This window comes from Vicia villosa, linkage group LG7, assembly GCF_029867415.1.
Source record: "Vicia villosa cultivar HV-30 ecotype Madison, WI linkage group LG7, Vvil1.0, whole genome shotgun sequence".
In the NCBI taxonomy this organism is placed as follows: Eukaryota; Viridiplantae; Streptophyta; class Magnoliopsida; order Fabales; family Fabaceae; genus Vicia; species Vicia villosa.
In genome coordinates, this window is record NC_081186.1 from 57,452,572 (window position 1) to 57,480,192 (window position 27,621).

Sequence of the window (27,621 nt, forward strand, 5' to 3'; positions counted from 1 at the left end):
CAGCTGATTGCATATACAAATATGGCAAAAAGTTCGTATCAAAATATCGGTGGGTACCTTAAAAATCCATAAATTTTTTTTTGCAAGTAATGAAGTTTTAGAAGAATAAAATATTTGGTATTTTGACACTAGAAGTAGTAATCATATGTGTGGAAAAGGGAGTTATTTATTCTCTAGATGAAACAACAAAGTCAGTGGTAAAATTTGAAAACAATTCAAATATTCCCATTTTTGGAAAAGGCCAAATTTCTATTAGGTTGAAAGTTGGGTCACAAAACTTTGTTGGTGATATTTTCTCTACTCCTGGTTTTCATCACAATCTATTGAGTACGGGACAACTTTCAAAGAAAGATTATAACATGCAGATTCACAATAGTTTTTGCACGTTGATTTACAGAAATGGTAGATTTATCACAATGATAAGAATGACACTGAACCGCATATCCCTTTGAAAATTCAACATGGAAAATTTCCTTGCTTGAGTTATATTATTCCTTATTGGTTGTGGCACATGAGATTTGGTCACTTTCATTTATCTTGCTTGAATTACCTATCACGAAAATAATATGTTTCTAGTTTGCCTTTGGTGAATATTTCAAATGGAGTATGTGGGACTTGTCAAATAGGAAAAAAACATAAAGACTCATTTCCAACTGGAATGTCTTGGAGTGCAAAGAAATTATTGTAGATAATTCATTCATGCTTGTGTTTAGTGGAAATACTAACATCGGATGGTTGCAAGTATTTTATTACTTTTATTGATGATTTTACAAAAAAATGCTCGGGTGTATTTCTTGAAACAAAAATAAATATATGTGATGCCTTCAAGACATTCAAGGAATTTATATAAAAAAGTGGTTGTAAAATCAAAACATTGAGAACAGACCGGGGTCAAGAATACCTCGTTGGTACAAGTTTCTTTGAGCAACATGGAATTAAGCATCAATTAACAAAAAGATACACACCTCGGCAGAATGGGGTTGTTGAAAGAAAGAATAGAATAATCATGAATATCGTGATATGTATGCTAATATCCAAACAAATGCCAAAAGAATTTTGGGCAAAAGTAGTGGCTACTGCGGTTTATATTTTGAATAGATGTCTAATAAAATGTGTTCAACAAAAGACCCCCAAAGGAGCTTGGAGTGGAATAAGACCTTCAATCTGACACCTTAGAATTTTTGGATGTATTTCATATGCTCATGTACCGGATCAATTGAGAAAGAAGTTACATGACAAAAGATAGAGATGTATCTTTGTTGGTTACAGTTCAAACTCAAAGGCTTATAAGCTCTACAATTTAGAGACAATGAAGGGGACTACCAATCGAGATGAGAATTTTGATGAAGGAGGAATATGGGATTGGTCCTTAAAGTTACAAAAGGATCCAATAGTGACTTCAAATGATTACGAAGACGAGAATGAACATGATCCAACACCTCATGATCCATAAACATCCAACAAATAACAAAGGTCGCGTAGATTACCATCTAGACTGCAAGATTGTGTTTTGAGTAACGATAATGAACCATGTGATGAAGATATTATCAATTTAAATTTATTTGTAGATTGTGAGCCACTAAATTTTGAAAAAGCCTCAAGTGATGAAAATTTGAGAAAAGGCATGAATAAAGAAACCAATGCAATTAAGAAGAATCAAACATGAGATTTGACAGTTTTGACAACAGACAAAAGGCCTATAGGAGTGAAGTGGGTGTACAAGACAAAGTACAAACCCAATGGTGAAATTTATGATCGCCTTAAAGTGAGGTTGGTGGCTAATGGGTACAAACAAAAACCAGGTATTCATTACTTTGAGGTATTTTCTCCTATTGCAATGTTGGATACAATTCAAATGCTTATTTTGATCTCTGCTCAAAATAGTTGGAAAATATATCAAATGGATGTCAAGTATGAATTTCTTAATAGTAATTTGGAAGAAGAAATGTATGTTGAGTAGCCTACAAAATATGTAGTCAAAGGAAAGGAAGAAAAAGTCACGGATTGGAGAAAGCATTATATGGCTTGAAGTAGGTGCCAAGAGCTTGGTAGAAGAAGATTGATTCTTATTTTGTGTGGAATAATTTTCAGAGATGTTTGTTTGAACACATGTTATATGTTAAAATTTTTGAGCATGGAGATGTTCTTATTTTTTGCCTGTATGTTGATGATTTGATTTTTACCAGAAATAATTCAAGGATGGCTACAACATTTAGGGAGGTTATGATAAGCTTTTTTGAAATGACGGATTTGGGCCTAATGTCCTATTTCCTTGGCATTGAAGTCATCCAACAAAATTATGGAGTTTTATTTCTAAAAAGAAGTATGCATGTGTTATTTTGAAGAAGCTCAAGATGGAAAATTCAAAGCCAATTAACATGCCCGTTGAAGAAAAGTTGAAGTTGGCAAGAGGAAATGATGGTAAGAGGGTGGACTCAACCTGTTATCCATAAATTTCGACTACCCTACTTACAGTAGAAACTAAGGGCATATAAACCTATAATGTAAAGGACTAATGCCAAAATACCAATTTTAACTGTTGATCGAGTTATAAATTGAAGTGGTCCAAAAAGCTCTCTCTGGTCGAAGGACTTTCGACAGGGCAAAGATATGGTCGAAGTTTCACAGGTGTTTTATACTTAGAGGAGAAAGACTTAGAGAAACTTGGTTGTTTTTTTGATAATTAGATTTTGTCGAAGTCGAAGCTAATGGATAAGATCATACAGTTTCTTCTAAAACACGTGGAGGTTCAATGGGCGAAGGCTGCATGGTTTAGACATGTGGTAGCCTATGTTTAGTCTACCGTTACGGTAGTTACTAGTATGTATGTATATATATATATATATATATATATATATATATATATATATATATATATATATATATATATATATATATATATATATATATATATATATATATATATATATATATATATATATATATATATATATATAAGCAGCATTGTTTGTAGTTTAGAAGGTTCGCATTTTTACATTGTTTACCAAAATTCTGGGTAAACACAACCTAATATAAAATTTTGATTAGAATTAAAAGATATATGATTACCACAAGAGCAGATATAATATACGGAGTTGGATTGCTTAGATATTCATGGAAGAATCTCACATTAGTCATTTGCAAGGAGCAAAGAGGATTCTTCGTTATATGAAAGGTATTCTGACCGGAGGTATTTTTATGTTAATAATAATTATGTGAAGTTTGTGGGATACACAAATAGTGATTGGAAAAGCGATATAGAAACAAAAAAAAAGCACATCATGATGTGCATTACATTTGGGTACTGGTGCAATATTGTGTTCTTCGAATAAACAACATATTGATGCACTTTCAATAATTGAAGAAGAATATATCGCATCAACTAGTTGTGTTACTCAAACAGTGTGGTTGAGAATGATTTTAGAAGTGATATACCAAAATAAAAATAGTCCGACAAATATATTTTATTACAACAAATTAGTTATTGTACTGAGTAAGAATCCAACTTTGCATGGATAGTCCAAACATATTGACATTCGGTTTCATAATATAAAAGAGTTGATAGTTAAAAAAGAACCGTTAGTCGAATATTGTCCTACTGAAGAATAAATTACAGATATATTTACAAAGATTGTGAAGATTGAACTATTTTACAAGTTAAAGAAAATGTTTGGATTGATTAATTTAACAACTTGATTTAAGGGAGTATATAGAAAAGACATGGTATTATTCAAACTTGTTAAATTAATCAATTCAAACATCTTCTTTAACTTAATTTAACTAGTAAGAATTAAGTTACAGGCTAATTAGCAATTTTAGCACCGCCATATCAATGCCATAAACTTGCTTAGCTTTTAAGTTTTTGCTTATTTTCTAGCCTATTTAATGTGTGTGACTTTTATTCTAATTATAAGTTCTATTGGATATCATATCTTATTCTTTATAACAAATAAGATGCATTAAAAATCCTCGCCATTGATGAAGTTAACCATTTTAAGCTTCATATCTGCCAGAATACGAATAGGACGATAATTTTTGTCAAGATACACCACTTTGCCATTTGCTTCCAAAATAGGCTGTCATCAAATTCACAAAACTTTAAGAAATATATTCATAATATGGTGCAAAAGTAAATATAGTAAAGTGTAATTAAGGAAATAAACCTCTTGGTTTGGTTGCTTATAGACGAAGCAAGAGAAGCACGAACGAGTAGCTGAAAAGCTTGAAACTCTAACCCTTACAACAAATTTGTCTCCACTCTGGTTGCAAGTTTACTTAAATTAGAATAAATATTGACAAATAAATCTATGCATTGTAGAATGTCATATCCATTTTTAAAATTAGAACATATACATAAAATAGACATATGTACATATTTAACTAACAAAACTGTCACTACTAGAAATACTCTGTTTTCCTGCGGATTTGAGCAAAATTTCCGCAGAAAACGTGTTTCCTGCGGTATTTGGTCCCCAGCTAAAACCTTCGTGGGTAATATTTTCGGCAGGAAACTCCGCAGGTAAATCAGCAGGAAAATATCCGCAGGTAAATCCGCTGTAAATTCTGCTGGTAAGTCCGCAGATAAATCCACAAGAATGGTAAATCCGCAGGTAAATCCGCAGGTAATGAATTTCTAAATTAAAAAAATCTAAATTATTATTTCCTTCTCTTTCAGTATACAAAGGTAAAATAAAGAACAAAGTACTCACCTACAAAACATTCTGCAATCTTTTAAAATCACATTTATTTCACTCCAGAAGTCAATTTTTATAACAAAAAGGGAAAACCAAATTATAGTAAATTACAGTAATGCAATTTAAAGGAAATAGTAAAATGTACACAAAAAAATACATCGTATAAATCGTCAGCCAACATGTCGAATACATAATCATATTAACGTACATAAATGAAATCAAAATACAGATATAAAAAAATCAAAGTGCTCCATGTAAGATTTTTAGTTACCGATGGTTGCTCGTGCAATTGTAATCAGTTTGGTTATAGTGGATTAAGACCTTGAGTTCAAGGCGAAATCACCTCGGAAGGGTGGACTGGACTAGCTTGAGAATTTCTCAAGTGAATCAGAATATATCGTGTGTTTTTTGCTTCTGCTTACTTTACTTGGATCATCATTTAGTCAAAAGATAATAGAACTCTGGTTTTGAAGAAAGCTTAATGCTTCTGAAAAACACTAAGCTTCTGATAAATCATAAAGGAAAGCTTTTGATAAATATGAGCTTCCTAAGCTTCCGCGCAAGAAACAAAAGAAAGGGAAAATTATTGAAAACATAATTCAAACCCCCCCTTTCTTGTGTTTTTCTCCACCTTCTGGCACCTCTCCCCAGCCAATGATGTCTAGGAAGTGCTGTAATATCCAACCATGGAAAATCAAACATACTATCATAAATATATAATAAACTTTGAGAAAACCTAGAAGGATATAAGATTGTTACCATTAAGAGGGTACAACTGCCACCACAGTCCTTGCCTTCCACAGGCATCACTCTCCGAGTCTATGGTAGTCGTACGCTAGTGTGACCGCTCCTTAGTTGTACTCATGAACACGTGCGGTATCCGGTAAGTAGCTCAGGTAAGCGACGTCTGTGTACGACGAGCTCGTGTCCACAAAGAGCTAAGTTTTTATCAAATATAGGAAGTAACATCTCAGCACTCGCTCTCTATTTACCTCTTCCTCGTCATTAGCAACCCCATGTGCCGCAAGAAGCTCGACATCATATATCCGCTGCAAGAAGTGAAACCTCATGTGCATCCCGCAAGACCTTCCATCTCCTCAAACGCGTCATCAGGATCAGCCTCAACTCCTCAATTAACATCTCCATCGCTTCATCTTTCGTCAACCTACCGTGACCAAGGAGGGTACCACTTATAGGTAGATGCAAGAGGCATGCCAAATTGTCAAGAGTGATGGTAATATCACCATGAGGAAGATGAAATGACGAAGTCTCTGGATGCCACCTCTCTGCAAAGGCCATCAACATTCCATTATGTATTGTGTGGAAGCCGACCCGACAGAGGTCTCTCAAGCCAGAAGCTGCGAGTATATCCTGGAACTACAACTCGTCAAGCTCCGCGAGAGCGACAATCTTCTGTCAGTGGTTGTAGAACCTCTGGGGATCCCTATCCTAAAATTTTCCAAAAAAAAAACACTGTTATTAATAAGAAAAGTAAAAAATTGAAGAAAAAAAGTAATAAGTAATAACCAAAGAAAATTTACCTCCCTCTCCCAGATATGTGGCTAAATGATTTGCATACGTTGTCAACATGGATGCATCTATTGGACCTCCTGGGTACCAGACAAGCTCCGACACCAGATCATCCACGTGCAGCTAAGGAGGTGGCACCGAAGATCATGCATCGGTCGTCATTGGCACAGACACAAAAGTAGAAGAACTTCTTCGTCGACGTTTGCGGGCAGAGGGCATCTGTGAGGAACCTTCAACGTCATCCCGAGGCCTCCGTGATGAAGTAGTAGATGGAGAAGGCCCTTAGCTGGAATGGATGGAGAAGGCCCCCCGAGTGGAACGACAGCTCCATCAGTCACCTGTGGTACTACATGCATCCGTTCATGCCGCACGGATGCATGTTGTGCAGTCCTCCCATGTATAATACAGTCTGATTGGTCGGCCATATTGTCTGCATTGTGATACAAATAAAATCGAGTTACATACACTGTAGCTATAAGAAGAAAAGAAAAAAAAAGTTCTTCCGTAGATACATCTACGGAGGTACCTTTCGTTTCAAAAAATTGAGTTTCTTCTGTAGGTGCATCTACAGAATGACCCAACATTTCATTCTACCGTAGATGAATCTACGGAAGGTTCGAAAACCTAAAAAACGCAACAATGGCGTCTGGTGACTCATGCAGAGGGTTAAAAACCCCATTTTGGTGGCTTGGTGTCGTTCTTTTTACACATCAAACAGTACCTACATTGTCTCTAAACTATATTTCTAAAGCTATCCAATCATTTCTACACCTAAAAATTGAATTCTAACTCTATTACAATTACTCTAAAATAACTCGAAAAGTCAAAAGACTTCCCAATTAAATTAAGTTTTGAAGTTGTTGGAATGTGTTGATAATTGATGTTGACGTTATTGGCCAACTCGAGAGAGAAAAAAAAAGTTTTGTGAAAGTTTGATTTTTGAGGTTTGAAGAGTTTGAGTGTTTGGAATGAGAAAAATGAAGAATGGGAGAGGAGATGAGTCTAATGCGAATATAACATTAAATGCTTCCATAAGTGCATTTACGGAAGCTTCCATATGTGTATCTACGGAACAAAATCTTTAAACCAAAAAAGTACTTCCAGTAATACATCTACAGAAGCAAGGTCATTTTAAGAAATTTGCCGCATGATGCAAGAGAAAACCAAAAGGTGAGGTAAGATATTCTCTTTAAAAAATAACAATAATTAGTAATTTTTTGATATACCTAAAATAAATAAAAAATAACAATTAAAAAGATGAGGGAGGGCCTGAGTATATTTTATGGAATGAAATAAGTAATGTTTATCAAAACCAAATTTACTCACAAAATCACTACCAACTTTTTTATATTTCTCTCATTTTTTTGTTCGTATTACAAGTTATATTGGTGAACAATTTTCTCAAGCTTGCTATAAAAAATCTTGTTGTACTTACATTTGTTAAATCGCAATTTTCAAATTAGAAACTAAAAACGAAAAAATGGCGGGACCTGACCCCTCTCCTCCAACGCTCTTTCTTGCAAACTCCAAACTCGTTGCCGGAGCTCCCGTCGCCGGAAAATTCAGCCGCGGCGAATCTGGAGAAGAAGATACCACGCAGCACCACTCCGGTATCCCTTTCGCCATATCCCTCAACCTTCTCTCCGATTCTTGGAATTTCCAGCCCGATCGCTTTCTCCCTGTACGAACTTTCAGCTTCATAATTCTTACAATTCGAAGTTTATAAACTGAAAATGAGATTGAAAAATAAAAATTAACCGTAATTTGATATTCGATTTTCATAATGAACTTTATAATGAATGAACTTTATGCTTTTGATTCAACTTCTTCGGGTTAGTTTAGTTTCTTTACTCACAAATGATTTTAGAGTATATATTCAAATTGTGGTTAATTCAGACTGCAACAACCGCAATCAGCATCGCAACATCTGTAATAACCACTATTAATGTGTCCTTCAATAGATTAATGCATCAAGATTTTGTAATTCTTATAATTTGTGGACTTTTTCTGATAAGTAAACTAGGTTATGCATTTTCTTCTTAGGGACTAGAATGAGTTTTTACTCTACTTTAGTGTTTCTATTTATTTGAACATTTGTTAACTTTGATTTGATTGATATCTGGGCATGTAGTAGAGATGCTACCACCTTTTGTCATCGAATCTAAAGAGGAAAGAGCTATGGCAAGGCATTGTTCTAAGGGCATTGAACCAAGGATATCGGCTGAACATGTTATTCTTCTTGATACACAGGTTTTAACCATGATAACTTGATGCTCTAAATGTTTTCTTCATTTTCTTATTTGTGTAATCACTTGATTCCTTGTATTTGTAGCCTGTATTCAGTGCTTCTGTTTTAGCTGAGATGATGGAACCTGATGGGTCTTCAACAATTTCGGTGATGAGTGGAGAATCTTTGTCAGCTGAATTGGCTCAAGAGATTATGGCTATTCAGGTAAACAGTGACTCCCGAGCAGAGAATACTTTTTCAATGAAAATATAATTCTGTGTATAAACTTCCAATCATGATCACAATTGTCCTTTTTTTAAACTTATTACCGACCGCTGTGTCTGATCAATTTGATCATGCTGGGATGCTAAAAAGAATCTTTCTAGCTTGCTGTTTTTCTAGCATCCACATGTCATATTCTGCTGGTGGTGTCAGACGGAGTCCATGATGACGACTTGTGGCATTTGATGACAACGGTATGTGCAATACTCTTAGTTTGCTTATGATATTTGCAGATGCTTCATTGTTGTGTTTGATGCCTGTGTCAACGGTATTGGTTTCATCTTATACTATTTAATGCATTGAAAAGGAATAACCATGCTGTGCTTGTTATAATATAGGCTGACTTGCTGAAGAGTGACATTTCAGACCCATCCTTACTGTCTTCTAGCTCAGGGCTTGTTGAGAAAGATAGCAAAGTTCCTGAAAGGGAATACACCGCCACTCCTGTTTTTGTACGCACAAAGTAAGAAATTTCTTTTTGCCTGAATATATTTGCAGAAAAGAATTGGCATAAATTAGTCATCAAATCGAAATATTTTTACAATCCGAAACAGATTGTAAGTTTACACTGTTTGACATTGTATGGATCCACTTCATTACCTAATAGAAATAAGGTTGTTGTATAATGAAGCACTCACATTAACTTTATGTTTACTAATACAGGCTAAGAGATCAAGAGTTGACTCCTAAAAATATTTTGCTACTGAGGAAGGAGCTCATGCAGTATTTCAAAACATCCTCTTTTGTTACAAAAACTACTAGAAACCATTCTGATGAGCAAGTTTCATCTTCTAATAGGGATACAGATTCTAACACGCTAAATTTGTTTACGATCCCATGTAAAGAAAAAAAAGAAAATCCCAGAGCTGAGAGTTACATTTCTGCTCTAAGGAAAATACGAGATCAGGTAACTCTTTCTATCTCCATGCAAATGCCACATGTGCGGAATGAATATCCCATAAATACTTCCCTATATGATTTATTAAGTTTTTGTTGTTGCTGTAAATATATTACCTCCTTTCTTGCTGACCAGTTAGTATTAATAATCTATAGAATTTAGGACTTATTGTGATATGTTTTGTCAGATTTTATCAGTGAAGCAGTCATCTTTCATGAGACCCGTGTCTGAGCGTGAATGGCTAGAAAGTTCAGCCAAGATATGGGACCAGGTTAGAAACTCCTCAAAGATATCAGAATACTGTAGATCACTCCAAGATTCTGGTATGTATTGAACATAGAAATTTACTGAGGTTAGAACAATTCACTAATATCTTGTTGTAAATTGATCATACTCGTATATGAATCTCACATTTGCTGTGCTGATTTTATGGCTGATGAATACAATCCTATACCTAATCTCTTAAAAAAAGTTGGATGGTTCAGATATATTGTTTTGCTCATACTCAAAGTGATGTAAAATTTGGTGTGCTCTCATGCTGCTATCTTGACCTGCAGTCTTAGCTATTAGCATCAAGCAGAAATTACCATGAAAAACAGTCACAACTCAGGGCAGAAAATTATAGAAACAATGTCGATACTACAATTTGTGTCCTTGTTTTCTTGAAATAGAAACAAATGAATAATCTATAGAAGACATTTAACATATAAGGTAACCCCACAATACTAAATAATTATTTAGAGAAAAAGTTAAACACGAAAGACTATCTTTGGCAAATGGCACAAAAAATTGATAATTCAATAAGAATCCATTCTAAAGGAGCAGAAAACCAATGAATTTTTTAAAGTGAGAAACATACTCACAATGGATCTAGACCAGCCAAAGCTTAGATTCTTCTTATCAAAGACCATATGATAGCCGTATACTCTCGTCCAACGGTGATGAGACTGTGTTTGATGTAAGGTATGCAGTGGGATACCGTATACTCTCGTCCAACGGTGATGTATGTAGTCGTCGTAACCAGACTGTAATACAGCCAAACAACCCTGCACAACTATTTTGTATATCATCAAAATCATAAAAAAGATAGGGAAATGATATTGGGAAGATAAAAGAGATTTCACAAGAAGAACTATTTTAAATTTTAAGAACAGAGTTTAAACAAAGTGAGAAAGAATTCCGAATAAGTCCTGCCTTTGCCAGCAAACTTGGGACTGAAATGCTTCCAGGTCCTAGCCCCAACAAATCATTAGGAGCAGCTCCTGCTAAAAAGTCTCCACCTTGTTTCCTACCGCAACTGCACTCATAAAAACTAATTATCTTCACCACACCACTAGAACTGAGGCAAATCAAACTCATGGCTTGTAATCTTTCTCAACGTATGAGAACTCTGAATGAACAAAATAATATGATAATGTTATACATTACTATACATACCCAAAAATGATAGAGGCTTGAACAGAATTCTTTGTTGCATTATTGGATGCCAAATGTAGTTTGTCTTCAATAAGAAATCCAGAACTTGTTGTATTATCATCTGAGGCGTAATCAGCAAAATAAGGACAAGGATCCTTGGAATGTTTGCAACTGGTATTTGGATTACACAACTGATGACTGCAAGGGAGATACCTGCTGGTGCTTGACAATGATGGACTATACTGATTGAAATCCCTATCCTGCATAAGAGATCCTCCCATATACGAGGGAGCATCTGTCAATCAATCATTGAAAACTACTAAATCTACTACCATTCTTATCAAAGAAGTCCAAACAAGAAAACTTATAGTATATTTTGGTCCCTAAATATAAGGGGCCCTTGATTAAAGGAATGCTTAATCCCAGAATCACCTATATTCACACGACAAATGATTCACAAAATGAAAATAGCATCCAAGTTAATAAAGAAAATCAAGAAATACGAAATACAAAACTTGAACTAAATGGAGTAACAATGAAGCTCTTCATAACATCACAGAAATGGAAAAGGTTTGAGAAATAAAAGGCATATGAAGTTCATGGCATCCACATACCAACAAATTGTAGTTATCACTTATCAGCTGAGAAAGGAGCACATTCTATGCAATCACAAGGAACCCAAAGCCGATTACTACCAGTGTCCAATGTAGGGATGGCAATAAAATCCATTAGAGTAAAATCCATCCAATCCATCCACTAAATTATCCATCCAATCCATCCATTATAAAAAAGAATAGTTAATGGATTGAATCCAATCCATCCATTTAAAGTTATGGATGGATCCAATCCATCCAACAAAGTTTAAAAATCCATTGGATTATCTAATGTTTTATTTTAAAACTAATTGATAGTTTTTATAGTTAAATAATAAATATGTGTTTTTGTCAAAAAAAAAAATTAATTTTTTAAAAAACTTATAAATATATCTCATATATATATATATATATATATATATATATATATATATATATATATATATATATATATATATATATATATATATATATATATATATATATATATATATATGGGGACGACTCTAGTGAGAACACTTGGTTATTATAAGAAATGAGAACAATGAATCACGACCATTAAATTTGATTTTAATGGACTGGATTGGTTTCTCTTTCTATGTTAATTTAAAATAAATATTAAGGATCATAGAAAGAGAAACCAATCCAGTCCATTAAAATCAAATTTAATGGTCGTGATTCATTGTTCTCATTTCTCATAATAACCAAGTGTTCTCACTTGAGTCGTCCCCTATATATATATATATATATATATATATATATATATATATATATATATATATATATATATATATATATATATATATATATATATATATATATATATATATATATATATAATTAAAACAGTAGTAAACATATTCACTACTTTTTGTTTTGTTGGATTCCTTATAAGAAGATGAATGAGCAACAAAACCAAATCTTATTTTGAAGAGAAATGAGTTATATCATATGGTGCTGGTTTAGTATTTTAATATAATAACATCACAATTTATTTTAAAAATTACATCATAATTTGAATATAATTACCGTGTATATATATATATATATATATATATATATATATATATATATATATATATATATATATGTTGAATTTTGTTACTTTTACAAAATATCTTTGATCTTAGCCACCTTATCATATGTTTTGCAAAATATAAAATCTGAAGATATCAAATATGTTTATTTTTTTTTTTTATAATTTCATGCAATAGAATTTTAAGTTTAAAATATTTAAATCAATACCAAAACACAAATCAGTGTAATTACGTTAAAACATGGACCCCGATAAACTCAACTACAAGCAAATTTTTTTAAGTTTCTTATGATAAATCTCTTTTTATTTGCAAACGATATAAAAATATATTTAATAAAAAGCAACATTTTCAAAATATTTTAATTTAGTCAATACAATACAATTTATAGTTTAAGTATTAAATGTGCCAGACCCTGATTCAATTTAAACTGTGAGCAGTGGCAGTGGGGTAGAAAAAAGATTTTATCAATTCATGTTTTAGTGATTAAAGAAGGTGCATTGTAAAATTAATAAAAAGTGTTTTGAAAGATTAATTAAAAAAAAATATGCAGTAAAAAAAACTATTTTAAAGAAATTAAAAAAAAAACAGATTTTCTAAAATTTATAAAATAATTAAAATATTTTAATTAGTTTAGTGGATGGATGGATATCCATCCATTAAAAAGATGTTAATGGATGGATTGGATTGGATTTTATCCTTAATGGATGGATTGGATTGGATTTTTTAAAGGTTATGTTAGTGGATTGTTAATGGATTAATGAATTGTTTTGATCCATCCATTAACAATCCAATCCATATCCATCCAATCCATCCATTTTGCCACCCCTAGTCCAATGCAACAAGAAATGAAACATTCGGAGTCCTAATATAAATCCATGTGTAATGCAACCTGAAATTCCATAAAGAATTAGGCCCAACATCTCATTTACAACCTTCTTCAACATCAACTTTTCGCATATTTCTAGTCATTTAATCAAATAAATATTTGTTGTTTTGATCTTGTACAAATAAACATCACATGATTTCAATCTGTACATTTAAAAAATGACTCCTAAGATAGGTATGGATTTACGGTGAGAAATGTCTCTACTTATAAGCAATGTTAAGGTTATATATTGTCTAATGTAGGAGCCTTAACATACTCCCTCACACCCAAGACTCCACATCTAAACCGTGAAAATAAATGGTAGGTGGCCTGATAGCAGAAATCTGATAGCGGGTGGCCCAAGAAATCTTAAACAAGACTAAGATACCATGTTAGATTATGTAGGTTGGATCAAACTTATACCTACAAAATCGACTTTTAAATGAAGATTACTCTCACTTATAACTACGTGTTTAGGGTCAGGAGCCTTTACGTAACATGGGTATTTATATGACCCTATACTGTCCAACGTGGGAGCCTTAATACAGGTATTTATAAATAATAAACCAGGGTTAAATATGTTTTTGGTCCCTATAAAATATCAAACTTTTTGTTTTTGGTCCCTATAAAAGTAAATGGCACATTTTGGTTCTTATAAAATTATTATGCACGTAATTTTAGTCCATACTGTTAAACTAATGTGTATTTTGTGAAAAACTGAAACATGTACAAAGATACACTCATCGAACAAAGTCATCGCCAAAGAAGAAAGTTTCTCTTCCCTCAGAAGGGTAAAGAGATTCATACTGCGATCCAAGTTTCATCCCATGATGAATAATGCCACTCTCTAGAAGCAACCTTAAATACTCAGAGTTGTTCCTTTTAGGCCTTGATTGAAGCTGTGCATCACCATTGTTCCTTGAAGCAAGATGAAGTTTTGCTTCATCACAAAATCTGCAAATGATCATCTGTGTATTTTGATACACACTCTTTTACTATTGTGTCACGAAAATTCTAAAGTTTTCAATTTTATTTGTACTTTTTGATGTGTTCTTCAAGTTTAGTTTATTTGTTTTTATTTTAATTCTGTTACTTATTTGCTGAATAAACATTAATTTGCCACTTCTCACTTTGCAAGTCATAACTTAAGTTACGGAATGCCGTTTGGTGCGTTCTAATATGCGTTAGAAAGTTGAAAGCATAAGATACAAGTTTCATGTTGGAGTCAGAACTCAGAACTCAATTTAGAGTCTAATTCTGCGTTTTCGTGAAAGACTTAATAAAATAATTTAGTTTGTTCCACGTCATACAAAAATCCCATGTGTCACAATTTAGACATTTCATCCTCCTTTATTTTTATACTAGGTACATAACCCGTGTGTTGCATAGGCTTAATTAAAATATGTTTTTAAATGTCTTATAAATTCTAAAAATTAATTTAGAATTCTAATGAAGGTGCTGAACCTGATGTGAGATTGGCATTGCTACAAGATGAGACTACTTCTAGTCTCTTTTTTCCTTGTGGTGAAAAGACATCATTTTGATCAGTGTTTAGTTTTTGCTATGAAATAAAAAATGTGAAGAATTATATTTAAGATAGTAAGATTAAACACGCTTGACAGTCAATTTTAAAATAATTTTCATGTAATAAGCAACAATGCTTCTTTGTGATGTTTATATTGTATTACATTCTTCTAAATAAATGTGTAGGAAATAATATGTTGATTGTGTATATTTGAAACCAAACGATATTTGAAAAAACATAACAGTCTTACACTCTTAGTCTTATCATATAAGAAAACAATCACAAATCAGAGGTAAGAGAGCAACAATCTTGTAAACTCATTTGGTTTGCAAGCTACCAGACTAACAGACCCCATCCAGATTGTGCATCCAATAGGGTAGACCGGTGGAAGTTTTTGTTCTTGAACACTAGCAGATTATTGAGCATGACTAGCAACCCAAATCAAAGATGTCCTCCCTGCATCACTTTGTAAATATCACAGAACCGATCACAGATTACCTTAAAGTCAGAAAAATGAACTGAAGATAACTAGTGTGTATAAGGAGATGCTCATTCTCTTGTTAGTGAGACTAGTTATCTCTTATACTTCAGTTTGCTTGGTCAGCAGGTTTAGACAGTGATGTTGGTGTGATCACAATTCCTAAGTTTAAACACAAACCTCTGAAGCCGTACCAATTGCATACCCTGCAGCGTCAACGCCTTCATTTGCAATCTCAACTGCTGACTCTCCATATCTTATATGACCAAAAGAAATAGTTAAACAATAAACGGAGTCAATCATGTCATGTCATAACAACTTTTCCATATATACAGTTCACAACAGTAGCTGCATCTGATACCACCAAACCTTGTAGAACCTCGAGTCTTTTGCTACTGAAAGCCACCAAGAATTGAGGATGTTAAAAATTTGGCGAGCCTAATAGGCGTTAAAACAGATGAAGAACAACTCAATTTTCCCTCCACTGGATCATAAAAACTTAGTAAAATGGCCAAAACAGACGACTTAACAACGCTACTCAGTCCTACAGAAGCCACCTTAAATCCATCTTCAATTTGTAAACTGAAATTGTCAAGGACATTGACTGCAGGTCTTAAAGGGTACTTGAAATTTACATTCTCAAATTTGACAGTTCCTTCAATCTTCACGGATTGTGAGTCGTCGGGTATATCTGGTTCAAATTCAGTTATATGGTCAAGGGTTTTGAATGCTGGGGTTAGCATATTGATGGCAGTAATGACAGTTGGGACTATGTATAATTCTGTGATAGAAGGAACAGTGAGAGAAAATATTTGGTATGGTCTTATTCCATTTTCAAAAGAGGCTTGCCGTCTGTCGACCAGAATTGTAGTGTACCACTAAGCAACCGTGTGTGCAATGTTCCACAAGCAAAGGGAGAAGCCTTGGATGATCCTGTACTTGATACTTTCTTTCCTGTACTTTTTCTTTGGATGTCCAGATATGTTTTGGTTTTCTTCAGTATTTGTACTTCATGACAAAATGATGCTATACAGTCCTTGTGCTGGTTGCCTGAAAATCTTTTGGCAGAATAGGTTTGAATACGTAGTAGAACACCTATGAAGTGGCCGAGCATCAATGCCCATGCCACCAAACCCATTCTCCAGTTGACAAACATGATAATAATTGTTGCTATAAGTGTGGAGGAAACACACTGCACAATCAAGGTAATGTGGTCAGCAATTATGATCTTGACCATGGCAGTATCGCTGATGATGCGTGACGTTAACGAACCGACAGTGTTGTCAGATTTGTCAAACCAGCCTACTTCAGCATCAATTAGCGGATTCACTAGGGTGAACTATAAATTAAATTTGAGGCATGACTCCCCACTTCAAACTCAGCTTGACCCGGGGGCCAGGAATCAATTTTCACCCTCTTCCCATTTCCAATGTTCCAGCATGCCCCCATGTCAATGACACTCATCCACTCACAGTTGGAGTTGAAGACCAGATTGTGCTTCTAATAGAGTAGACTGGGGGAATTTTGGGTCCTTGAACCCTTTAGCAGCTTGTTGAGCATGACTAGCCACGCAACTCAAAAGTGTCCCTGCATCAATTTGTAAATATCATGGAGCCGATCACAGATTACCTTAAAGTCAGAAAAATAAACTGAACAAGCAAAGTAAGACAGGCAAATTTAATATGGAAGATATATTGAAACTATAGAAAGAACAAGTACATTTAATCATTGCAATGAATAAAACTAAGGGTAAATAGAAAATAACCTATTCGAGCAAAATTGCTAGCAATGGTCACATACAATGAAAATGCAAACAAGTAGATGACATGTGGCGAGCCTTATTCTATTTGTAGTTACTCATGGAAAATGGAAACAAGTATAGTTAATTGCTTTCTATTAATGACATAAAGAGAGATTAGGAGATTGAACTAAATCAGATTGTTACATTACAATTTAGATTCACATCATTCATTGATTAATGTGAGGATTACCCGTCCCTATTATATAATAAACTAGTAAAACTAGTGTGTGACTACTTATCTCTTTGCCTTCAGTTGAGCTGAAGTTGCCAGTGATGTTGGTTTGATCACACTCTTGGGGTTGAGAACCTTCCTAAGTTTGAACACAGCCTCCGAAATTGTACCAATTGAATGTCCTGCAGCGTCAACGCTTTCCTTTGAACCTCAACTTCTGGCTGTCCCTATCAAATATGACCAAAAGAAACAGTGAAACGAAAAACAACGTCAATCATGTCATGATCACTCATGATGCTTCTTGCACTAGTTAATATTAGCATGCAAGCTCATATAAAAACAAGCCAAGTGTTACATTACATGTTACGCAAACATGGTATAATGATATCAAAATCTAGCAGCAAACTATAAACTAAGTTAAGCAAACATAAAATCATTAAAATGAGATTGGTTGGTCTTATAAAAATTGAAGTTTTAAGAAAAGGTCCTATAATTAAGGCCAAGCAAATAATGTTGGATATGATACTTAATTAAATTATGTGAAACAAGTTTGGTGGTGACAACTGATGAAGCGAGCATGACAGAACATTTGGGCTGGATGGCAAAATTGGTCTTTTTGTTATATAAACAAACTAATAGTTGTATAAACTAAACCAGGTGTTGAACAAGAGATAAAAAGTATGATAAATTTTCTTAGAATTAGACAGAAAATTACAGAATACAAAATGGACACATGGCAGAATATGATCAATCAGCTATCTAGAAGTAGTATACGGAAGTCGATTGAAAAGGTTACCTCTAATGATCTCAAGACTAATTTTGACCTATTCATGACATGAGTGTAGCAAGGGTGTGGTACCTGCAAAGACTCCAATGAACAAGTAAGTTATTAGACTAAAACAAAAGATGAAAATTCTACGAATCTCGATTAACCTCGTTTTACCCTTGTCTTACAAGGAACAAAAACAGCAAAAAGGATCACAAGAAAATGGTTAAGCCATAGAATACTGGCTTAAGTTATATGTATTATCAAAACCATAGCTTACACAAAGCACAGTAAAAAAGAGAGATCAGAGATTAGCATAAAATCAGCCAAAATGAATAAATATTGAAATTAGACAATCAACAACATGTTCATTTAATCATTGCATTGAAGAAAAGTAAAGGGTAAACAGAAATATATTACCTGTAATTACCTGATAATCATCATGACACAAGCATTGTAACAGATGTATCAGAAAATAAAAGGCTGACACTGAGCTTTATGGGATGTCTGTGAAAAGAAGCAAATCAAACTGGAAAACACAAATACATTACCTTTGCTTACCTGATGAGATGACTGATTTTGACCCTAATCGTGACACCAAAATACCTTATCTGACCAGATAATCAAGAATATATAATGGATTGAAAGGAACAATAATTTGTTAGTTACTATCTAAATGACATCAAGATTGCAATTTTCCTCTTTCTTTGGGCCTCAACGGCTTCTTCGGTCTCCTCCATGAGACGGTACAGTTCCAAACGCATCTCACCAAGCTCAATGATTTCATCCATGAATTCGAAGCGTCTTTTGAGCAGTGGTGAGAGAGTATGATGAGGTGATGATAGTGTGGTCATTTGAGGAGGAATGTCATCATCTAAAAATTGTACCTTTCGTTTCTTATTAGGTTTTGGTGCAGGTGGGGGTGAGGAAATTGAAATGTGAGTAGAAGATGGTGATGAATGTGGCGAGGAAAATGAAATCTGAGTAGGTGATGGATCCATCACTCACAACCAGGAGGTAATAAGAGAATGAGAGAGACAAAGATTGATTGTCAGAGAGAGAAAGAGACAAAGATTGATTATCTGAGAGAAACAACGTTGTTGTTGTTGTTGGTTTGTTGCTATTTATAATTATTTGGCTTCGCGGATTAGGGCGCATGCAGCAACGGGTATTTGCGGAATAAGGCGGTGATAAACCATTATCTTTTCTTTGTAAAATTATTAGTACTTTTTAATTAAATCACTTTATTCTTATTCATTATTCAAATTTTCTGTATTTTTTTATTAATACAAAACAAATTTACGGTCATATTTTATATTTTCCTAAAAAATGTTATTTATTATATTTTACTGATAACTTCTTGTTAATTCAGCTCACTTGATAACTTCTTTTTAATTCAGCTCACTTGATAGTTATAGAAGAGCATGATATGTAGGATTTTAAATTCAAATCTGCGACATTCCATTTATCATCCACTAAACTACATGACCAATTTAATCAAAATTAAATTGATATTAAATAAATGTAGATATAAATTCAAGATTTAATGGCTTGATCGAGATTCAACTAAAGTTAAATTACGTGCTTATGTACTTGAATTCTTGTCTATGCAACTATTTTTTTATTGGCAATTAATATTATATAATATTACATAGAAAAAGGTGAAGAAACACCAAAGTACAATAAAAGATGTAAGACGAGTCAAAATAAAATTAAAGGACAAAAAGAACAAAAGAACAACAAATAACAAAAACAATCATGCATACTACGCGTGTTCAAATCCAAATCAATCAAAAAAAATTGGAAACCGATCCAAAAAATCGAAAAACTGCAAAAAAATACTTTGTCGAAGTCGACTCCTTATTTATGAAAAAATACTTCTGCCAAAAGGCTTGCCTTGTATACCCACTTCACATTGATTGCCTTCTTGCCTTGTGCCAATTCGAATAATGACCAAGTGTTGTTGACTTTGATGGAATTCCATTCCTCATTCATCACTTGCATTCATTTCGAGTCCTTCAATGCCCCAGTTACATTGAATGGCTCAACATCTGCATAGAAAGCATAATGTATCAGCTCACCTTCATTATCAACAGTATCATCTGATGTAATCACACACTCTTGCAACCTTGTATGCATATTTCTTATTCTTTGAGGTGTGCTTGTGCCTGCTTGACCTCTGACTTCTTCTTGTCAAACTTCTCTTTTGACGTCACTAGTTGGTTCTTCACATAAGATTCTTATTGAATCCTTCTTGACATTTTCATTTCAGTCATATTCTTCAGGGTTTAGGATTTGGGGTTTACTGGGTCAAACAGTTCGTATCCACCAGTCAAATGATACCATATTAGGATCATTTAACTCGACTTGTCATCAAGTTTTCTTTTCAACTGATCAAGCACGTGTCAATGTGCTATGGATCCAAATACCTTCAGATGACTTAAGCTAGGCTTGACACTAGACCAACATTCTTCTGTCGTAATTCCTTCTAGCTTTTTCGTCGAACATCTGTTAATAATGTATGTTGTAGTTGACACAACTTCTCCCCGAAATTCTTTAGGTAAGTGCTTTCCTTTCCACTACTTCTCACCATGTTCATGATGGTCTTGTTCTTTCTTTCGACAGATCTATTTTGCTGTGGAGTGTAGGGTAGCACCACCATTGTTATTTTTCCTCTTGTCTATAATTCATTATGTCTCTATATTATCTTGAATAACAGGTTCCATAACAATTTTGTTGCCCTCATCATGGACTATTTTATTTCCAACTAGAACATACATTGACTTAGCTGTTTTATGAACTGGTTTGTTGTCTTTCCCATTATATTGATCCTTTATTTTACAATTGCTTAATGAGTGACCAATATAAGAGCAAAAGGAGCAATATTTTGGAACCTTTTCATATTCAATGTCAAGGAAGAAAGAAAATCCCACACACTCCACTAATATTTTACAATTGAATTCTTTTGTTAAGCTAAGATCAACCAATACACACCTTAATTATCCAAATGGTCGTTCAAAAGAGGATTTGTTAGAAGCAGAGTCAATGCAGATAGGTGTACTTATACTACTTGTAGTAACAAATATTATGTGTGGCCTCTAATATTCTTGGGAGAGACCATGTATCTGTATCCAAACTTTAGCAGAAATTTGTTTAAGCGTAGAGGGGACAGAGTCCTTAGACTAGGGGAGAAGCTTGAGGATTCCTTGATTTAAGGTCTAGGCATTAACCAACCTCACTCTTTAAACATATTCTAGAGAGTGAAAAGAAAATTCAAAGAAACCCTTTCCTAATGACGTAACACCCCCCCATTGCCCAATTGAAGGCCATAGATCCGTGAGTTTGAGCTTCAGGTTTTCAACCGTTATGGCATTGGCCCTTTGGGGACAAACCACTCTTCCATGAAGATGGTGTTTGTAGGCTTCGATCCCCAAGTTGTGTTCCTCTTTCGTTATTCTAATCGCAAGTATATAACCTTTAATACGAGGGATTGCTAGTTGACTAAGAGGTATATCACAAACATTGTTAAAGATGTCAAGCGCAAAAGATCTTACTGTTTGATGATTTTATTTCTTCACATTTGTAATAAGGATGAGATTATAACATGTTTTTGAAAATAGATAGTGATCTTCCATGATGAGAGGAGAGAAGAAATAGAAAGGAAGACAAAGAATCAGCCTTGAAAACTAGTCGTCCTTAACAGAGCGGTGTTTCATACTTTTGTTAAATTCTAATTGCGGTGGATTTTTCCTTAAACATGCGAGAAGAGAAAAGTTGAAAGAGAGTAATAAATATTTAGACATTTGTGAAGTGTACTGTGATCTTTTATTGTCGTGTCGCTTGGCATAACATTGTTGCCTAATGTGAGAGATAATTCAATAATGTATTTTATGAATTTAATTTAAAAGTTGTTGTGATATTTATATTATTTTGTGAGTTAAATTTAATTTATTAAATAAAATATTATTAAAAAACATTTTAATTGAAGATTTTTTAATTAAAAGTTTAATTTTTTAAATTTAATCAAATTCTTTTACTATCTTTCTCTTTTGCCAAAAAAAAAAACACCAAATTAATTTTATTTTCTAACATTTTCCATTCGAAAAAGAAAATGAAAGTATTTATCACACAGTTTATTCGCTTCACAATTTCTCATATTTTAATTTGTAATCATGTAATTGTTTTTTTCTCATAATTATTTATCATCTGTTTTTTTTTTTTTTTTAATTTAGAAATCGAGTAATGTCGGACAAGTGACTTCAAATATAGGAAAGGATGTGAATTGATGCATTCAAAATTTGCGATCAAATTTAAAATTGTTACTTCTTAATTGTAGTATTTTTTTTAAATCTACATAAAACAAACATTAGAAAGTAAAAATGATAAAGTAAATAACTAAGAGATAAGATATAAAATGGCCCTATAGAATTATTCATTTTCCGCTGAACATTAACTTATTCCTATCCTATTAAATTAAGGTTTTTTCTTTACCCACCTTCCTATGGGGTCACCCCCAGCGAAAATCCCATTTTACCTCTGCTTCGGAAATGCATTTCCGAATTTTTTTTTTCTAAATTTTTTCAGACTTCGGAAGTGCATTTCCGAAAAAATCCTAAAAATTGAAATTTTGATTAATTCGGAGATGCCGAAAAAATAAAAAAATCTAAAAATTCCAAAAATTAATTTTAGGATATGAATTAATTTATATATTATAAATTTGATATAATTTATGAGTAATAAATAATAATAATTATATATTTTGATATAATTTATTAGTTATGAATAATAATTATTATATATTTTTATTCTGATTCATATTTTAAAATTTAAAATAATTTTAATTAAAACAATTAAAATAATTTCACTTACAAAATGAGTTATAATTTTTTATTTATATATTTATATATTTATAATAATCATTATGTATTTACAAAAAAAATTAAAAAAATGAGTGTTTTAATTTATATATTTATATAATAATTATAATAATTATTATATATTAATAAAAATTATTATATATTTATAAAAATTATTATATATTTATATAATAATTATTATATATTAATTATAAATATATTTATATATTTAAATAATAATTATAAAAATTAAAAAAATGAGTGTTTTAATTTATAATAATTATTATATATTTATCTATTTATATATTAATTATTATATATTATATATTATATATTTATATATTTCACTTACAAAGTTAATAATTATTATTATATATTTATATATTTCTATTCTGATTCATAATTAAAAATGAGATAATTTTTTATTTAGTTTAAAAAATTAAAAAAAGATTTTGTCTTAATTTTATTTAATGAATAAATTTTATATTTAATTCTATATAATTCAAAATTTACTTATGGAATTAAAATGTTTTTGATTTATATAAGTTAGTAAAATAATTTTTAACTTTCAAATAGTTTAGGATGTTTTAATTTACCTTGATTTTATTGATTCACCTTCATTTTATTGATTCACCTTGATTTTATACCTACTAATTGTATTGATTCACCTTGATTTTAATTTTTTAATAATTATTAATTATTTCGGAAGTGTATATCGGAGACATTCCAAGACCAATTTGGTCTTGGAATATTTTGGAAATTCATTTCCGAATTTCTCCAAGGGGGTGCGTTCGGAGATGAACTTCCGAAAACACCCCATTTTCTGAAAAGTAACTTTATTTCGGAGATGCATCTCCGAAATCAATATTTTATATTAAAAAAAACACGTTTTCGGAGATACATTTCCGAAAACACCTTTTTTAACAAAAAAAAAAGTATTTTTTCGGAAATGAACTTCCGAAACAAGGGGTAGTGTGGTAAATTCACCAGGGGTGGGCAAGAAAGTTAGGAGGTGGGTGAAGAAATTTTCTAAATTAATTTTAAATTTTCAATCACAAATAAAATTAAGAGAAAAAATAAATTATAACTCACTTGAATTAAAATATAAAAACCATTAAATAATAAAAACTAAATTATAAATTCGTAAAACATTATACTTATCAAATAAATTAATCTTAAAAATATGAATTTATAAACTATATAACACATATATCATCTCCATCGAAAGATGTTTTTACCTAATAGAGATCAATATTATCAAATATCTCCCATTAAATGGAAAATATAAGGGTATAATAGAAGTCATAACCACCCTCATCTCTCTTATGTGTACCATTGAAAAAATTTAAATATTTAATTTGTAGACATGAAACTTATTTAAATACTCTTTATAGGTATGCTACTATGTTCTATACTCAATTTAATTTGTGAGAGTACAAAGCTTTTTCTATACATACACTTTTTTATCATAAACAAACAGAAGCAACACGATTCAAAACCTATTCTATTGTGTGCAGTGGTAGATAGTACAAAGAAATCACATTGATCAACCAAAATTCACTGATTTTGTGAATTACTTTTTCTAGTATTTCATCAAATTTGTAAGTTTACATTATACAAGTATAAATTACAAGAGCAATAGTTTGCTACTTTATACATTACTGTCAAATAAACCCAACCAACAATCTCAATTTTAGTTGCTAATATATTGGTGTCTTGATCTTTCGTATCTGCGCAGAAGCTCCACTTTGCAAGAAACCATGGCAAGACCAAATCTACAACAGGAGCATGATTTTGAGATAATCAAAGATGTTGGTAAGCAGGTAGAGGAAGTGCTACACAGAACTGTTGCTATAAGTATGGAGGAAACACACTGCACAATCACGGTAATGCGGTCAGCAATTATGATCTTGACCATGGCAGTATCGCTGATGATGCGCGAAGTTAACAAACCGACAGTGTTGTCAGATTTGTCAAACCAGCCTACTTCAGCATTAATAAGCGGATTCACTAGGGGAACTATAAATTAAATTCGAGGCATGACTCCCACTTCAAACTCAGCTTGACCCGGGGGCAGGGAACCAACTCTCACCCAAAATTTTCACCCTCTGCCCATTTCCAATGTTCCAGCAGGCCCCCATGTCAATGACACTCATCCACTCACAGTTGGAGTTGAAGACCAAATTGTGCTTCTAATACGGTAGACCGGGGGAATTTTGGGTCCTTGAACACTTTAGCAGCTTGTTGAGCATGACTAGCCACCCAACTCAAAAGTGTCCCTGCATCAATTTGTAAATATCACGGAGCCGATCACAGATAACCTTAAAGTCAGAACAATGAACTGAACAAGAAAAGTATAGATAGAACAAGTACATTTAATCATTGCAATGAAGAAAACTAAGGGTAAATCGAAAACAACCTATCCCTGCAAAATTGCTAGCAAAGGTCACATAAAATGAAAATGCAAACAAGTAGATGACATGTGGCGAGCCTTATTCTATTTGTAGTTACTCATGGAAAACGGAAACAAGTATAGTTAATTGCTTTTTATTAATGACATAAACAGAGATTAGGAAATTGAACTAAATCATATTGTTACATTATAATATAGATTCATGACATTCATTGACTAATACGACAGTTTCCAACAACTATATAATGTGAGGATTATCCCTCCCTATCATCTGATAAACTAGTAAAACTAGTGTGTGACTACTTATCTCTTAGCCTTCAGTTGAGCTGAACTTGCTTGGGTAGAAGCTTTAGCCAGTGAGGTTGGTTTGAACACACTCTTGCGGTTGAGAACCTTCCTAAGTTTGAACATAGCCATCAAAACTACACCAATTGAATGCCCTGCATCGTCAACGCCTTCATTTATAACCTCAACTGCTGGCTCTCCCTTTCAAATATGATCAAAAGAAACCAAAAAGGATCACAAGAAAATGGTTAAGCCATAGAATAATGGCTTATGTTATATGTATTAACAAAACCATACCTTACACAAAGCACAGTAAAAAAGAGAAATGAGAGATTAGCATAAAATCTGCCAAAATGAATAAATATTGAAATTAGACAAACAACAACATGTTCATTTAATCATTACATTGAAGAAAAGTAAAGGGTAAACAGAAATACATTACCTGTAATTACCTGATAGTCATCATGACACAAGCATTGTAACAGATGGATCAAAAATAATTTGGGAAATAAAACAACATACCTGAGAGCTGATTGATCAACAATACGCAAATGCATAATAATGGATTTAAAGGAACAATAATTTGTTAGTTACTATCTAAATGACATCAGGAGTTTGATTTTCCTCTTTCTTTCGGCCTCAACGGCTTCTTGGGTCTCCTCCATGAGACGGTACAGTTCCAATCGCATCTGACCAAGCTCAATAATTTCATCCATGAATTCTAACCGTCTTTTAATTAGTGTGATCATTTGAGGAGGAATGACATCATCTAAAAACTGTATCTTTCGTTTCTTATTAGGTTTTGGTGCAGGTGGGGGTGACGAAAATGAATTGTGAGAACGTGATGAATGTGGTGAATCCATCTCAGAAAAGTAACCACAGAAGAGTACTGAGAAAGATTGAGAAACAAGATTTAGAGATTGAAACAACCTTGTTGTTGTATTTGTAATGTTTGGCGGATTAGGGCGCAACAGCAATAAGAGAACATACCAAGATTGAGAAACAAGATTATGAGAGAGAAAGAGAGAGAGAAACAACGTTGTTGTTTGTTTGATGTCTTTTATAATGAATGTTTGGCGGATTAGGGCGCAACGGTTACTTTATCATTCGCGCGGTGCTAAAAGAGCCATTACTTACTTACAATTATTTTTAGGTGAATTTTTATCTACCCAACACAAAAAGTTGGGTAGAGTTATCCTTAGTGTAAAATGTTTTAGAAACAAACAAAAAATATATTATTTAATAATTAATTAAATAAGATAAAATTAAATGTTGCAGTGTGATTGGTGGAAGATATATTACCCAACTTTCTGTGACAGATAGAGAAGTTGTCCCTTTTTTTATTATTGAAATCTTCTGTATTTTTTATTACAGAAAAACAATTTATAAAGTTACATTATTTTTCTCATAAAACAATGACTTCTTCTATTTTTAAATGGTTTATCTCAAGATCCAAACAATGACTTCTTTTAAAGATATTATATAAGAGACAAATCCTCTTGACTAATTAACAAAAATTTCCATAGCACAAGAACAACAAAAGCTTTGTCGATATTTTTCACTCTGAAAGTACCAAGGCAATTTTGGGAAAAAAGAAAGAAATGAAATAGAGATAGTAGAAAGTGAGAAATTATTATAGAAATACATTTTATGGTGTATTTTAAAATGAGGAGAAACTCTTTATTTATAGGCGAAAAATTTGGCTCAAAAAGGAAAAAGATTCATTGATCTTTTAGTGATCTAATTGACTAAAGTATAGGGTTAATCGATTGGAAGCTTATAA

The 27,621-nt window shown here is 32.6% G+C and overlaps 2 protein-coding genes, 1 long non-coding RNA gene and 1 pseudogene across 3 annotated transcripts; 1 reads left to right on the plus strand and 3 right to left on the minus strand.

Annotated features, from left to right (window-relative positions):
* The first annotated feature begins 8,170 nt into the window (after positions 1-8,170).
* Positions 8,171-10,223, plus strand: LOC131619120 (uncharacterized). The gene is made up of 7 exons (XM_058890260.1): positions 8,171-8,474; positions 8,557-8,676; positions 8,838-8,927; positions 9,072-9,196; positions 9,397-9,640; positions 9,819-9,954; positions 10,189-10,223. Exons 1-7 carry the CDS (start codon positions 8,361-8,363, stop codon positions 10,221-10,223), a joined length of 864 nt encoding a protein of 287 aa, XP_058746243.1. The 5' UTR covers positions 8,171-8,360.
* On the minus strand, positions 8,339-15,799 carry LOC131619121 (aspartic proteinase-like protein 1). The gene is made up of 7 exons (XM_058890261.1): positions 15,726-15,799; positions 14,292-14,496; positions 13,696-13,706; positions 13,513-13,566; positions 11,682-11,753; positions 11,069-11,302; positions 8,339-10,928 (listed from the first exon to the last, which is right to left on the minus strand). Exons 1-7 carry the CDS (start codon positions 15,797-15,799, stop codon positions 10,769-10,771), a joined length of 810 nt encoding a protein of 269 aa, XP_058746244.1. The 3' UTR covers positions 8,339-10,768.
* LOC131619122 (ABC transporter B family member 14-like) lies at positions 15,221-19,285 on the minus strand (annotated as a pseudogene).
* A 5,397-nt stretch (positions 19,286-24,682) lies between these two features.
* On the minus strand, positions 24,683-26,357 carry LOC131617254 (uncharacterized). The gene is made up of 2 exons (XR_009288507.1): positions 26,136-26,357; positions 24,683-25,993 (listed from the first exon to the last, which is right to left on the minus strand). It is a non-coding gene; the product is annotated as an uncharacterized LOC131617254 (long non-coding RNA).
* Positions 26,358-27,621: the final 1,264 nt, after the last annotated feature.

Bases quoted from the DNA above. Each gene is read 5' to 3' on its own strand.
- LOC131619120 (XM_058890260.1), top strand. From the start codon at position 8,361: ATGCTACCACCTTTTGTCATCGAATCTAAAGAGGAAAGAGCTATGGCA. The intron at 9,641-9,818 runs GTAACTCTTTCT...ATGTTTTGTCAG, and splicing joins TAAGGAAAATACGAGATCAG to ATTTTATCAGTGAAGCAGTC. The intron at 9,955-10,188 runs GTATGTATTGAA...CTTGACCTGCAG, and splicing joins TAGATCACTCCAAGATTCTG to TCTTAGCTATTAGCATCAAG.
- LOC131619121 (XM_058890261.1), bottom strand. From the start codon at position 15,799: ATGGAGAGTCAGCAGTTGAGATTGCAAATGAAGGCGTTGACGCTGCAG. The intron at 14,497-15,725 runs GTTTGTGTTTAA...GATCATTTGCAG, and splicing joins CAATTGGTACGGCTTCAGAG to ATTTTGTGATGAAGCAAAAC. The intron at 11,754-13,512 runs ATTGGACTAGGG...TGCCATCCCTAC, and splicing joins AATGTTTCATTTCTTGTTGC to ATTGGACACTGGTAGTAATC.